This window comes from Thunnus albacares, chromosome 13 (assembly GCF_914725855.1).
Source record: "Thunnus albacares chromosome 13, fThuAlb1.1, whole genome shotgun sequence".
Classification (NCBI taxonomy): Eukaryota; Metazoa; Chordata; class Actinopteri; order Scombriformes; family Scombridae; genus Thunnus; species Thunnus albacares.
The window spans coordinates 27,369,849-27,385,946 of NC_058118.1; the positions used below are offsets into that span (position 1 = coordinate 27,369,849).

At 39.7% G+C, this 16,098-nt stretch overlaps 1 protein-coding gene across 1 annotated transcript in view; it reads left to right on the forward strand.

The window, feature by feature from the left end:
- rsf1b.1 (remodeling and spacing factor 1b, tandem duplicate 1) overlaps window positions 1-15,826 on the forward strand; it is a 23,576-nt gene extending 7,750 nt beyond the window's left edge. Inside the window, exons 4-16 of the mRNA XM_044371764.1 lie at window positions 505-710; window positions 875-993; window positions 2,160-4,963; window positions 5,069-5,350; window positions 6,908-7,012; window positions 7,106-7,185; window positions 7,663-7,717; window positions 7,807-7,919; window positions 8,679-8,746; window positions 8,972-9,185; window positions 9,272-9,477; window positions 10,611-10,790; window positions 12,604-15,826. Of these exons, the coding sequence (XP_044227699.1) occupies window positions 505-710; window positions 875-993; window positions 2,160-4,963; window positions 5,069-5,350; window positions 6,908-7,012; window positions 7,106-7,185; window positions 7,663-7,717; window positions 7,807-7,919; window positions 8,679-8,746; window positions 8,972-9,185; window positions 9,272-9,477; window positions 10,611-10,790; window positions 12,604-13,181 (5,010 nt within the window). The 3' untranslated portion in view covers window positions 13,182-15,826. The remainder of the gene's footprint in view (window positions 1-504; window positions 711-874; window positions 994-2,159; window positions 4,964-5,068; window positions 5,351-6,907; window positions 7,013-7,105; window positions 7,186-7,662; window positions 7,718-7,806; window positions 7,920-8,678; window positions 8,747-8,971; window positions 9,186-9,271; window positions 9,478-10,610; window positions 10,791-12,603) is intronic.
- The last annotated feature ends 272 nt before the right edge of the window (window positions 15,827-16,098 follow it).

Sequence of the window (16,098 nt, forward strand, 5' to 3'; positions counted from 1 at the left end):
TGTTGCAGCTCAACAGTTGTGTGTTTGCTTGTAGAAATATTGATGGTTTCAGTCATTTTTCAGGTAAAAATAACAAAAACGTTCTCTGGTTCTAGCTTCTTCTTTGTGTTTTTCTCTGTTTTACATCATTGTTAACTGAATATCTTATTGTGAAGGTGTTTTTTTTTTCCAGTATTTTTTGACCTACATAGATTAGGAAATAATCATCAATTGCTTTATTATCAGTCTATTAAAAATAATCAGCTTTATTGGCTACATACAGTATTTTTTCTTTAGACTGTTTGTTTGTTTTCTTGACAGTGACATCATGACACACGTTTGCCGCTTTGCTTTCTCGGCGGTAAAAACTACAAATCCTCCAGTCGTTATCTGTAGATATTTTTTTTTAATCCCTGAACTCAAGAATATTACATTTCACTTGTTACTTGTCCTAATAGAGATCATTACGTCCATGTTGTGAGAAATGTTTTAGTAAAACATTCTGTGCCTTTTCTCTCTCTCCAGTATTTGTGCGAGTGTCAGTTTGATGAAAATGTAAAGTTCAAAACTGCCATCAGCGAGGAGGACCCCGATAAAATGCGCCTGCAGCCGATCGGCCGGGACAAAGACGGCCAGATGTATTGGTTCCAACTGGATCAGGACGACAACGTGCGCGTTTATGTGGAGGAGCAGGACGACCTGGACGGGTCGTCGTGGAAGTGCATAGTCAGGTAAAACAGACAGTAGTTATTATTTAATGGAAGATATATACGCAGCAGGCTCTGTGAAATTAAATTTAAATGTAAATGCTCAGCGGGGAGAAGAAGGCGCTGTGTGTTATTATTTATTCTGAAAATGGAGTGGTTATATTTATCCTCCTCTTTCCTCCCTGTAGAGATAGAAATGACTTGGCTGAGGTCGTGGCTCTGCTGAAGACACAAATTGATCCCGAGCTGTTGAAAAAGCAACAACAGGAAACCAAACCTGGAGATGAAGAGGCTAAAAAAGCAGAAGGTAAATGTAACATGTGGAAATTGCTTCTTTACAGGTTATTAATATAATTTTATATTTTTTCCCCCCCCCCAAAGACTACTTTTTAGTTGGTTAATGCCATGTTTCAAACAAACTAACAAATATTCTTTAAACACTTTTCTTGAGATGGAAAGAAAATCAAGTAACATAAGAATCAATTCTTATCATCTGTGATTCTGAATTGATTCACAGATTCTAAAAATCAATTCTGTTATGACGTTGATAACATCACACATTATCATCAACATTATCTGCAGGCACATTTTGGATTTAATTACTTAATTATTAGCTTTGTAAGAAGAAGTTTTTTTTTTTTGTGAACACCTTCACCCAGAGACTAACACTAGCGAAGCGGAGGACTTAAAACTCCAGCACCAACACGTTGGGACTGCGGCTAACGCTTAATTTCATTATCGATTTAATCTGGCGTTTATTTTCTCAATTAAGCAATTAATTGTTTAGTTGATGAAAAATCAAAAAGAAGTGAAAAACGTCCATCAGAACTGCTCAGAGCCTGAAGTGGTGCCCTTAAATTGTTTGTTTTGTCGGACGTTTCATTTACTATCATGTATGATTTGCTTGAAAAATGACTGTAGAGATTAATCGATTTATTAAAATAAATGCTGGTAAATTTTCTTTTGATATGACTAATCGTTGCAGCTCTACAACACACACTGCTCTATTGTACAAAATGTCCAGCCAACTCTCTTTCGGGGGAAGAAAGTAATTGGTCCAGATTGCTGGAGACATAATGTTACCAACAGATGAGCGGACAGCGGAGCACACAGAGCAATTTCTATTTTACAAATCAAACTCCAGCCAGTGACGTTGGTCAGTAAATGACACTTTTGTACCACGCTCTGGTCCTCAGACTTCCATCAGGAAAGGCTAGAAATGCCATATATATGTGTATATATATATATATGTAAATGTAAAACGTAGCCTCGAAAAAAATCAGATGGAGTCAGCAGCTCCTCCAAGCATCCATGAAAATTAAGGTCAACGAGCTCCTTTGAATGTAAACAAACTTTGGAGCCCAGTTTTTTGCTGCGTCATATTTATGAGACACAAACCTTCACAAAGATTCCCATCTGTCTTCTGAATTATTTATAACCGTTAATTTCTTTTATTACGTATTTATATTACAGGTGACGTTACAAAGACTGAATCAGATGAAGACAGCAAAGACTCCGACAAGGCCGTCCGCCCGGTCTCACCGAAGACTGAGAGCAACGGAGAAGTCGTGGAGAAAGACGACTTGAAATCGGAAGCGTCTGAGGCCAAATCGTCACTGAACGGCGTCGTCGAAGGCAAAACCGAATCTGAACTTAATTCAGAAAAGGCCGCAGTGGATCACAGTATCGGTACAAAAGTCCAGAACATCAAAGAAGAGCCGATGGAGGTGTCAGACACTAAATCCAGCACAGCAACAAGTGAACCAGCTCCCGCCTCTGAGGCACCTTGTATATCATTAAAGGCAGAAAAAGGAGAGGAGGCCAAGAAGAACAGCGCAGGGGAGATTCAACAGGCGATGAAGAACGACCAGCAGGCCAAAATCCCTCTGAAAAAAAGAGGAATGAAGTTTAGTGAAGACTTTGAAAAAAGTAAAAACAGCGGCAGCTCTATTATTGTGCAAAATCCATCAGTTTCTCAGAATAAAGAAGCTCCTAAAACTGATGCAACTCCTGAGCAGAGAAAGAAAGCACAGAGTGTAAACGATCACGTTAACGGTGAAGTTCAGCCGACATCAGAGAAAAGTCATTCGAGCGAGTCACCAAAAGACGTCGCCGCCGCCGCCGCCGCCGACAAAGAACAGACGACTGAAGCAGCTGCAGGTAAATCTGTAGAAGTCCGAGAAAATGACTCACCGTCCACAGACAAAGATGGCACGAAAGATAAAAAGGATGGAGCTTCCAGCGCTGAGAAGGTCACAGAGGCGGTCGCATCGCACCGAGCAGACTCGGACAAGAAAGATCTAAACATGCAGGTAGAAAAGGAAAGCGCTACAGAAAAGAGGGAAGCACACGAGTCTCCTCCAAAACCAACAGCAGAGTCGCCACCTTCACCTAAAGACGCGCGTGAGAAGTCGTCTAATCGCGAAGAGGATGAAAAAACGAAAGAATCCAAACCAGCAGACGCAAAAGAGTCTTCTACGGTGGACGAGACCGCCGCATTAAATGAAACCGATAAAACATTAACGACCGATGAGTCGAAGAAAGTCAGTTTGAATCATGAGGTCAAATCCAAAGAAGTTGAGTCAAAAGATTCAGAAAAATCAAAGGGAAAACCAGGCTGTGTGGACACATCAGAGTCAAATCAGACGGAAGAGAAGTCAGAGGTGACAGAAAAGGTAACGGACGTAAAGCAAACAGAAATGAGTGACGCTAAAGAAACTGAGAGTAAAGTAGAGAAATCAGACAGCGCCGCACTGAAGGAGAAGCCGGGAGTAATTAAAACAACAGAAACACAGTCTGCAGACAAGGATCCTGCAGAAAAACCTGACGACTCTGAGAACACTGTGTCACCATCTGTCATCAAAAAGACAGAAGTAATAAAAGACGGCGACGATACAAAGACTCCAGAAACACAAGAAGTCAATCAAAGCTTTACAGTCATTAAAAAGGCCGACAAGCCGTCAATCAGTGAGAAATCAGAAGAAACATCCAACACTAAAGAGAGTTCGGAGTCGTCAGTTATTAAAAAGGTAGACAAATCAGAATCATGTAAACCTGCAGAGAAGCAAGACGAAGAACTCAAAGACGCAGAGATGACTCCCGCTGTCGACGAGAAAACTGAGAAAGCCAAGGCAGCCTCCGAGACTAACACCGAAAAGACGGACAAACCCGAAAAGACGGACAAGCCTGAAAAAATGGACACGACCGAAAAGACGGACAAACCTGAAAAGAAAAAGACGGGAAAGGCCGAAAAGCCTGACGAGACAGAAAAGCCCGAAGACATAAAGAAAACCGTCAACTGTGAAGACAATACGATACGTGATGTCACCACCAAGGTGAGCGACTCTACGCCCAGGCCAACGAAGGAAGATGCGGCGGCCGTAAAACGCGATCTGACGAAGCCACGGGAGGATGACGAAATCGAAACGAACGCAGTCGTACAGAAGGCGACAGAGGAAGCGTCTGAAGGGAAAGATAAATCATCCAGCCCCGCCGAGAAGACGAGCGTCCCTGAAAAAGATGATAAAAAACCCGAAAGGCCGGACACGGAAGAGGAGAAGGTAACTGAAGAACAGCCCGATAAAACCGAGGCAGAGAATCCATCAAAAGAAAGTAAAAAGGACGCCGACAGTGAAAAACGTACAAACGGAAGTGAGAAACTCCCACGTCAAGATAAAGAAAGTAGCAGTAAAGAGGATTCGGCGACAGATAAACTCTCAAAAACTGACGGAACAAAGGAGAAACAAGCTCATACAGAGAGCGAAACCTCAACCAAAAGAGACGGAACAGACGGTGAATCCTCAACTAAGACTGAGAAACCAAGCCCCCACCCAGACGCCGTCAAGCCAACCGACGAGGAAAGTAAAAGCAAAAGTGAAGAAGAGGACTCTGCAACAAAAAAGGAGGTGGCGAACGGTACCGACGTTCCATCGGATGTTAAAGAGGCGGTCGCCCATCGGAAGGTCAAGGCTCCTCCGGCCCACCGGAGGAAAGCGGCACTCCAGAGAGAAGAGAGACAAGCGGATTCAGAGTCTGATACGAACACCGGGGGGAGATCTCTTCGAAGATCACCGAGGATCTCTAGACCGACACCGAAGGTGGTAGAGATCCACGACAGGAAGCTGGAGAAATCGCAGGCTCCTCCGCCGGCTGAGAAGAGTGAGAAGGAAAAAAACGAGGAGGAGGAGGACAAGGAAGAGGAGGAGCAGGAGTTGAAAACTGTTCAAAAGAAGCCGAGAGAGAAAAAGGCAGATCAGGACGGTCAGCCTAAAGCCAAGGTAAGATTTCTCACCAGGTGGAAACAGTTACGTTACATCTTTTATGAAAGTAGGCAGTAGATGATGATGATGATGATGATGATGACAATGTTCTTCTTCTTTAAGGGGAGAAAGAGAAGGAAGATGAGGTGGTCCAACACTCGAACGCGCCGTAAAAAGAAAGGCTCCGAAGACGAAGACGAAAACAGCGACGAGGAGTCCAGCGAAGACGAGGAGAGCGAGGAAGAGGACGACAGCGACGAAGACTACAAGGTCGAGCGGAGCAGAAAGAGGCGGAACCGCAACCGAGAAAGACGAAACTCGGACTCCTCGACATCCTCGGATGACGACCTACCTCCAAACGACGACCCCTGCAAACATTGTGGTCTTCCAAATCACCCTGAGCTGGTGGGTTCCTGCTGGTCCTCGTTAACGTTCCGGCCTTTAGAGCTGAAGCGAAACCAGAATCCCTCATTTAAAATATTTGTAACTACGCTAATAACAAAATATCCAGCCTTAGACCAAAGCCTTTCTCATCAGTATGTCGTATATAACATCATATGTTCAGATAGTTTCTCAAAAAATGATCTGATATTGATCTTTATCCGATATTTATGTTTTTAGCTGCCTTTAGCAAACACCGTTTCCCATAAACCCTAAATGTTCGCAGGCCAAACATCAAGTCTCGACAGAGGAGACGAGTCCGTGAGCGAGTGGAGGGGTCGCGGTCTGAAATAACAGCAGGACAGAGAGAAGCGAACGCTGTCGAAGTATTTAGACAGCAGAGACTTTCGAAGAAAGCGTTGATGTGGACAATATCAAGTTACAGTAACACAAGTACCAGCGCTTGTAGTCTTTTAAATTTGCTCACAGAGTAATTGTTTTACTTTGTTGAAATCACAACAGTTTCAGTTTCTTAGAGCAACTGTTGTGATGTTCGTTTGTTTATTAGCTGTGCCCTAAAGACAGCTAGACTTCCTGGGTCCACATTTCAAAAACATACATTAATACAACTGGCATACATAAGACATATATTAGAGAATAAAATAAATATATATATATATAATATATATATATATATATATATATATATATATATATATATATATATATATATATATATATATATATATATATATAATATATTATATATTATATATATATATATATATATATATATATATATATATATATATATATATATATATATATGAGGAGAACTTACACAGCAAAGAACTACAAATAATACACATGGCATTGCTCCTAGGTGTGTCCTCACTTGCTTTTTAAACATTGATTTCTGTATTAATTTAGTCAATAACAGCGGTAAATAATTCCATGTTTTCATTGCTTTTTATACTTCTGTGTGTTCTAAATTAGCCTCAGGAAGTGAAAACCGGCCTTCTGTTGCCTGTCTGTGTAGCATACATGTATATAGTGGATGCTGTGTGTCTTTAAAATATGGAAGGTAAACTGCAGGAACAGGCGTCAGTTTTGACGAGTCTGCAGTGAGTCACAGATGAGTCCTGATATGACACCATGACTTTGGCTCTCTGTTATGGCACTTTTTAAAACACAAGTTACAAAGAACTTTACAAGAAGAAGAAAAAGGGAAATAGACGAGACGTAGAACTGTATATAAAACAAGGAGAAAGAATTGTTTAACCCTCAAAGTAACCGTTACAAGATCATGAGAAAGCCAAAGAAAACTGATTTGAGCCACACAAAACTGAGAATATAAGTCTAAAGCATTATTAGGTTATCCAGGAGACTCATGTGCTTCTTTGCTGAGGCACATTTCAGACACGGTTTAAAGAAAAATTTGAAATGGAAATTCAGAGGGTGGAAAAATACCTCCAGAACCAGAAGCTCCTTGCAATTCACAACTCTGTTAAATTTAGACGCGTTATAAATGTTTCTGTTGGAACACCTCAGGTTAACATCTGTCAACATCTGTCTTCTTAGATCTTACTGTGTGATTCGTGTGATAGCGGCTACCACACAGCGTGTCTGAGGCCTCCGCTCATGATCATCCCGGATGGAGAATGGTTCTGCCCGCCGTGTCAACACGTACGTACCAGTCGGAGCACCAAAAAACATTAAAGATATGGGAAAAAGTACATTTAAACATGATGTTAATGTTTCATTCATCCCCCTCTGTAGAAACTGCTCTGTGACAAATTAGAAGAGCAGCTGCTAAACCTCGACGCCGCTTTGAAAAAGAAGGAACGAGCTGAGAGAAGGTGAGATGTTTTGCGCCAGACCTGTTAAATTAAAATGTGTAAAGCCGATAAAAGCTGCCCCCGGGTTAGAGATCGCAGCAGTGACACCCAATCGAATCCAACAAAAGACGCTTAATGTACCAAACACCCATCAAACACAAGAGTCACTGTCGGGCTGTTTGATGGTTTTATGGTTTCACTGCTTCTATTTTTCCTGATTGACGTCTTTTATACATGTTGCAACATGACAAGAACATCTCACAATACAATCTCACAATACAGCACAGTGTTGACAGTATTAACTGCTTCTCTGAATTGTTTGTAGTTTAGAAAAGTAGATTTAACTGACTTCAGATGAAAAGAAGGAAAGAAAAAGAATGTTTATTGTGAAATACTGCGTACTTTTACCTCTTTTTGCCACTTTACTGACACTGAAATGAATCACTCCGTCTTTTATCTATTATGTTGAGCTTTCTGAATGTGTGTTATCTCGTCCAGGAAAGAGCGTCTCATCTACGTCGGAATCAGTGTTGAAAACATCATCACGCCCACCGTAAGTACAAACTTGTGGTTGTACGTTTTTTTGAACGGAGCAAAACTTTCACCCGTGGATGTTTGTAACGTGACTCTTACTCCGTACAGGTTGAGGTTGTGGAAGAAAAGCCGGAGATTATAATCAAAGACAAGAAAGAAACAAAGCGAAGTAAGAGCTGGGGTCGAAGGTCGACGAGGACCAAGAAAAACATCAGCTACAGGTTTGTGCTCCGAGTCATCCTTTATAATATTTCATCATCTGGATCCACATTCAGTAGTTTTTATTGTTTACATTGTTTACAGTAGCCAGTTTCCATCCAAATGTATCGCAAATTTTAACCAAATTTCCAGATAATTGTGCAAAAGAAATGCACGTTTCCATCCGCTGCCAATACGCGAGTAGTTCGGTCATCCAGATAAACAGCTGGTGGTGTTAATTCTCCAGTTAAACCATTACAGAAGAAGCTTGAACTACAAGGTGACGTAATTTAAAAAAGCAACAGTTGAACCCAACGGTGAAAAACAAGGTTGAAAACATGGAAATATTGCATTTGCAAGTGTTTCTGTTGCAACTTTTCAATTTTTTTTGTGATATTTCAGGATATTTTTCTAATTTTTATGTGTTTCCGATCAGGTTTTTTAAATTCAAATTTTAAAAATGAGAATAAAAACAAGTGGATGGAAACGCACATAATGACAGCAAAATATTATTGTACCGTTGTCAACATCAGCCATTAACCATTGAGGCTGTCAGCATACACTCACCAGTTAACAGATATACACTGTCCAGTGACGCTCTGCTCGTCCTGCAGCGGGTTTTCCTTTCTACTGTCAAAAGTAACAAATTTAAGGCCTCATCCTGCTGTTTTCTGTTCATCCTGGAAAGATTCTCTTTGCAGGAATCATCTGATTTTACTGTAGAAGTTCTGTGTGATCAACCAGTCATGAAATGGGATTCTTGTCTATGTTCATTTTTACAGATTTGATGAATTCGACGAGGCGATCGAGGAGGCAATCGAGGAAGACATCAAAGAAGCAGAGGGCGGAGGTAGGAAGACGTCTGCTGATTTTAAAGCAGGCGTTTAAATACATTTAGGAAGATTTGCTGTCTTAACAGAGCCAGGTTAGCCGTTTACAGTCTTTACGCTAAGCTAAGCTAACCACCTGCTGGCTGTAGCTTCATATTTGACGGACAAGCTATTCTTTTTACGGCGTGAGAAGATGCTCTTGGTATATTTAAAGTAACGATGATGACGGTGATATTTGTTTACAGGTGCTGGCCGGGGTAAAGACATGGCCAACATCACGGGACATAGAGGAAAGGACATGTCCACCATCCTCCAAGGAGATGAGGGCAAGGAGAACGGCCGGCCGCCACGACCCAACATCAGCCAGCGCAAGAAGAAACGCCGGCGACTCAACGACCTGGACAGCGACAGCACTGTGGACGAGGAGGAAAGCGAGGAAGAGTTTCGCCTCAGTGAAAGGTGACAGCATCGGGTTAGAGTCCATTTTTATTTCTATATGTGAGTCACTTGATTTATTTTTATTTTTTGTTCCTGACTGCCTGCAGCTCAGAAGAAGAGTTTGTTGTATCGGAAAACGAGACGGAGGGCGAAACAGAGCCGGACTCCAACGACAGCGGGAAGCATCATAAGTCTTCGTGGGTCAAGAGGCCACCGACACGACGACGAAGCTCCCGAAAGCGACGGAGACCGAGAGGATACTCGGATGACGAAGAAGAAGAAGAGACAGATGATGACGATGAAGATGAAATAGGTACATAGCTTGTTGTAGACGAGCGTGACTTTACAACGTCTTTACATTCTCTTCTTTTTTAATCGATAAATCGATTAGTAGATTGACAGAAAATTAAGAGATTTGCAATTTTACTGGTCAATACCGATTTCCTTTTTTTTTTTTTTTTTTTTTTTTTTTTAAAGTCTGACCTGCCAATTCTGAATTTGGCCAATATCACCTTTCTTTCTTTCTAAGAACAATAATTGACAACATACACAAACATTTAATGGAAAATTCAGTCGTATGTTTATAATAAAACATCGTTCATATTAAACATAAAACATGAAAACTGTATTTAGTTTTCTAACCACATGATGAACGTTTAAGTTCATTGAAGTCAACTCAAAGTAAAAATACTCATAAAATATTAGTCAGTGTTGCAGATAAACCCTGATGGGAACCAGAACTTATAATATCCTAAATCCTTAATCAAAAAACACTTTACTTATACAGCAAATATCAACTCTCATCTCATTTTAATTCTTATTTGTAACACTGAACGGGTGAACAGTTTGTTTTTTTTTCACTCTGCTCTACTTATTCGGTCACCGTATCTAGATTGTGTGTGTGTTGCACATGTGTGTAAAGTTGACCGACAAAAAATCAGATATATGAGACTGATCGGTCACTGGTTCTGACCAATCAGCTGAAACCTGATCGATCGGTGCATCTCTACAGAAAATTAAACTATTTTAATAATCGAATAATTGTTTCAGTATGGTTTTAAGCAAAAATGACTCTTATGACTCAGCTTTATATTTTAAGTTATGTAAAAAAATATTAACATATTAATTGATGATGAAAATAATTGGCAGTTTCCGCCCAAATAATATAAATGCTCTTTGAGAAGATTCTCAGTTCTTCCAAACACTAAAGCTTTGTATTGTTTTAGTGTGAATAAATCTAATTTACAGATTTGAAGTAGCTGCCATTGAAAGCTTCAGTCCAAAATTATTCATATTGTCTTTTAAACATCTGTATCTGTTTAACAGTCAATGATTTTCATAAAGGACCTTTTGGATTAGTGTGATTTACATTCTTATTTGAGTTTCCGTGTCCCTTTGACAGAATATCCAAACATTTGTGACCCGTTATTTTGTGTTTGTGTGCAGTGACTGAAGGCTCCAGCGAGTACAGCGACAGTGATCTGGATATGAGTAGACGGCGGTCTCGGCGGAGTCAGAAGAAGCAGGTGAACTACTGTGAGACGTCCGAGTCCGAAGGATCTCAAGCAGAAACCAACCGGGACAAAATGAAACCCAGACGTCGCCAGGACAGCTCGGATAGCGAAGGTCAGTCAGAGACACACAGGACAGATCTGGACCATGATCTTGATTCCGCAACGCCAGTAGGAATAATAATAATAATAATAATAATAATAATAATAACGCTCTTTTCTAATCTGAGTCACCTTGTTTTTGGAAAAGGAGGTTTCAAAGGTCTAAACATGTTTTTAAGTGCAGCTAATTCTTTTTTGTTTTCCTCTCAGGTTGCTGTAAAAATGATTTGCCCCGTCACTTTTCAAACTTTGTTTTTGAACTCCTTGTCGTGACGTTCTGGGTCTGATTTACTGAGGGTTTTACAGCATTTTTTGCAGACACAGATGTGGCTCGTTCTGCCCCAAACACATGCTGCGTTTTGTTTGGACCTTGCCCCGACTCCAATCAGGGCAGCGGCAGGAAAACACTATTCAAGGCGAAAAACAGATTAAAAATAACCTCTGCTTCTGTGAATATGATATTGGACCTCATGCAAGAACATTTTCCTTCTCCGAAAACTCTTTTTATTTTTTTCTGTGAGGTTTGTTTGTACTGGTGTTCCAAACTGGATTCAACAAACTCTCTTAACTGCCCGAACTTGTCGTGAATCACTTGTTTCAGCCTGATGAACATCAGCTGTTCATGAGGAGCGGAGAGTTCATGAGTTTGATTCACAAAAAAAAATGTTCCCAAAGATAAAAAACAAGAATTTCACACTTGTGGAGCTTCAAGTCCTGCTTTCAGAAATCAGCAGACATAAACACAATATGTTCAGTGTCTGCAGTTGGAGACAAAATCTGCCAGCAGAGATCATAAAATCCAAAAACTCTCAGTAACAGAATGAACAGAATATTAAGTTTGCATTAGGTTTGTTGTTATATATACATTTTTATTTTGGTTGATTTCAGTATCATATCTAAATTCCAAATTCAGTCATATTAAGACATTTTAACTACGAGGAAATTGATGAATGCCACAAATCACTCTTAAGAATGAATCTGTTCATACGTGGTTCTTGCATGAGGCCCAGGTCTCAGTCCTTGAAAAAAATACTTCCCTCACTTATTTAAACATAAGATCCAGAAATATATTCTGGTAGATAATTGTCTGGTTTGTTCTTCTGTTGGTTGGTGCTGCTGTTTATTTACTGTTGTTTCATTTATTATTTGTTTTATGTGTCAGAACAGAACAGCTCTTACATTATTTAATACCAAAATCCTGAAAAATACTGAAGACGAACCTTTTCAGCACCATGGACAGCGACCTTAAGATACTCTCCCTTTCAAATGAATGAATGACTTAGTCGCCACATGTCTTTAGAGCTGCATCGATTACTCAATAATGACAGAAAGTCATTTTTTTTTAAAGCAGAAATTACAAATATTTGCAGGTTGCAGCTTCTCTAATTAGAGGATTTGAAGCTTTTTTGTGTCATACATGATAGTAAACTGAATATCTTTGGGTTCTGGACTGTTGGTCGGATAAACGATGCTCGCTTTGATGCTAGGAAATTATAACAGGCATTTTAATCTATTTTGTAATGTTTTATAGGCAATGTGATTAATCGTTTGAGAAAATAATCGGCAGATTAAAGGGTAATGGAAATGCAGCCATGCATGTTTTCCTTAGGCAGCCACCCAGAAAATGTTGTCATCTAGCCTGTGAGCTGTACTACACGTTTTTCTATGTTTTTATTCTTTTATAAAATCAAGACCTCACAGGTTCTTAAAGGTTTAAGTCGTGAAAAGCTGCAGGTTAAAGGTTTTTTTATTCCTCGTAGTGGAAAAATAAGTATCATTACAGAACTACAAGGCAGCTAAAAGTGTCTCTGGTTTTCTTTTTCCAGCGAATTTCTCCAGAGACTCTGACGAAGAGTCGAGGGATCGGATGGTGAAGAGGAGAGCCGACTCTTCAAAGGAAGATTCCCGGCAGCGGCACAGACGGCTCGCGCTAAAACGCAGGAGAGCTTCCGAAGAGGACGACTCGGACGACGACTCGGAGGATGAATCGTCAGAAGAGGATCGTCCCGTCCGTAAACGTGTGAACCGCATCGACTCGGACGATGATGACGAGGACGAGGAGGAGGAGGAGGAGGAGGAAATAAAAGAAAAGAAAGCAGCTGAAAAAGCAGAGGAGGAAGGCAGCGCTCTGACAAAGGGAACAAACCAGTTGGACTGCAATGCGGTGGAGCTGCCTCCCACCAACGGACAGAACCAGGTTAAGAGCGTCGAGGGTCTCTCGAGGGACGCTCCGGGCCTCACCGCAAACCTGGAGCCACCCAAAAACATCAGTGCCACGCCAGCCGCCGCCATAGCGCCAAACGGTCTGGTCGCCCAGGACATGGCAGCGCAGGAGGACGACGAAGACGACCTGTTAGGAGTCACAGACCTAGTGGACTACGTCTGCAATAACGAACAATTGTAAAAAAAACAAACTGGTGTACTGTTTCATTTTTTTTTTTTTTTTTTTGTGGTATTGTATTTTTATATTGCGTAACTTTATTATTCCTTCCCACACCAACACTTCCTTTTTCGTCCTTTTTTTTACTGGTGTCATCTGGATCTTTGGTTCTCAGAAATCTCTAATACAGTAAGAACTGGATCACCAGTCTGAAGCTGTCCATGTGGGGATTGTACCACGAATAAGGGCACCAAACTATCAAGTCTCATTTGTTTTGTAATAATGTGTTTTAACCTCCCCGCACGTCATCCAGCTCCACTGCCAAACCACCTCCTTCCTCTAAACGTGTCACTCATCTTTTCTGTCCTGTTTTTTTTTTTTTTTTTTTTTTTTTTTTTTTAAAAGATGTCACATCCAAGATTTCTTTCAAATTGAGCTCCTGTTCTCGTCTACATGTTTGGAAAATTGGAAAATTGTCTATTTGAATGCTAAATGACTGGGATTTTTAATTTTTATAGGAATAAAAAAAAAAAAAAGTCATTCCATAATTGACCTGAAGTTCTGGGCGTCTGTTTAAAAAAAGATTTTAACATTTTATCCCCTTTTTTTTTTTATTATTATTTTTTTTTTGTTTTTAATTTGTGAAAGCTTTATTTATTCTATTTAGTGGGTAAAGGGGGAGGATCATGTCTATTTAGATCACATATTTGATAAGCTAACCCCTTCATACACCCGACATGAGATATTGCTGGTCAGATATGGAGGTGTGTGTGTGTGTGTGTGTGTATGTGGGGGGGAGAAATAAAAAAGAAACACACATTATTCCCAGTTTTTATACCCTGAATATTTGAAATGTCATGCATATATATTCAAGCCCTCGCCTCATCTGAAGGTGTGAATGTATATATATATATGACCAACCTTCATTTGAACTTTTTGTTAAATGATAGCGTAGCTTTTGTATATTGTACACATGTATAATTATTTTAACTATGTGCGCTGCCATCAGTATCAGTGGTGAACTCCTGGTTTTTATAGTTTTGTTTGGGGAAACGAAATCAGAAGTAAAAGTCTCTCGTCCTTCCTAATCTTGAGATCTAGTCTAGCTTCCTCTTTATAACATCTATGTTTTTGTTTTTGTTTTTTTAATAATGATGTATTTTTTGTATATCTAAACCTTTTTTGTCGTTGTCTCTTTGACTGAAAATGTAGTGTCTTATTTTCTTTGTACATTGTCCTTCATAGAGATCAACAAACCTGCAAACTCTATGGCTTTTTTTTTTTTTTTTTTTTTTTTTAAAAAAAAACACTCAGCTCCCCTTTTTTTGTTTATTATTCACCTCCCTCTTCACTTCCTGCATACATAAAAATCAGCCTCCAAGCATACAAAAACCCATTTTTCTATTCACATCCTCTATTTTCATAATCTCGAGTTCACGTTCAGGTCAGGTTGCAGTAAATTGACAACTTTAAGACCTCAAACAACATCAGGATTGTGAGAAATAAACAGCCCGGTTGAATAATTTGTTTTGAGGCGACACATCAGGATGCTGGGAGGAGGGGGGTACGGACAGAAAAATAACAACAACAACAAAAAAAAAACCAACAAACCAATGACTTCACTGACCTCTGCTGGAACCAGTCTGTGTGTATATCTGTAGTTTTTGCTGTAATATATTTAGAGGCATTTTTTTAATCATGGAAAAATATATTGGGCAATTCTTTGGGATTGCATGAGTTTCTAATAGTTTTCTTTTTGTAGGGAAGTAATATTGGCACAACAGTTTTTGTAACAAAACCAGAAAACTTTGGCATGTTTTAAGGATGTCTATTATCTCCTGATCTGTTGCATTGTTGCTCAAGGACGCCACAGGAATATCTCAGAATCGCAGTGAAACTGCATTGTTAAGCATGCGCCGACCGACCGAAGGCATGTTACAGACGCTCGGGGAGAAAGTGATGTTATCGTAGAAAATAATCTAGGACAGCTGAATCTGATTTAAAGAGAAGAAATGAAGCCTGTTTTGTAAAATATTTTGTAAATTAGTCTCAGCATGGTCTTCACAAAGGATAAACCACTCTATTTATCATAGCGTTTTGATACTGGCTAAGGCCAAAATCATAACTTCCAAGACAAAACAAAGTCCTATATATGTGCTGCTCGCAGTGCACACAACTTAGGCTTCTATACACAATATTTAGCTTTTAGATTAGTTGGACAGAATATAGAAAATCCCAATTCTAAAAATGTTATAGAAGTGTGTTCTGGTGGGTTGAGTCCGAGTAATGGGATGTGGATGTCCGTGTGCTGTATGTAACTGTTTTATATTCTCCGCAGAGATAAGGAGGATGTATTAATGTGTATCTCAAGGTTATGAAATAACCAGTAGCAAGATCTGCATACGAATGGAGAGAAAGTTATGTTCACAGAGAAAAATAAAAGCTGCAAGGGGATTAAGGGAGGAAGTTGGTGCCAATGACTGAAGTGTTAACAGAGTTTCCTATTTACCTCATGATGAATCTGGGAGGAAAGACACCCTGTCCGCTGTGTATAGATCCTAGTAGACTGGTTGTTGGTGTTTTGTCTGCTCCTTACATTTTTGTTAACTGTTATTTCTTATGAATCTGATCTTGTACATTTGTCATAATAAAATGGGTTTTAAGCCTCATGTTGTTCTGTCTTGTGGGACTTTTTATGCGGGAACGCCTGATCCTGGAAGGCTGATGGCCACTGTTAGCCTAATACATTTAATACATAATTTAGTGTATAAATGTTATGAATATAGAGTGGTTTATGGAGAACCAATCCATTCTTGTCAATGCATTGTTAGATTTTTTTTAGATGCAGATTTGTTTTTGCATTTTTAGACATGTTACAATAATTAAATATAGCTAATGACATTAATAACCAAACTGATGATATCTTAATACTACAGTCACG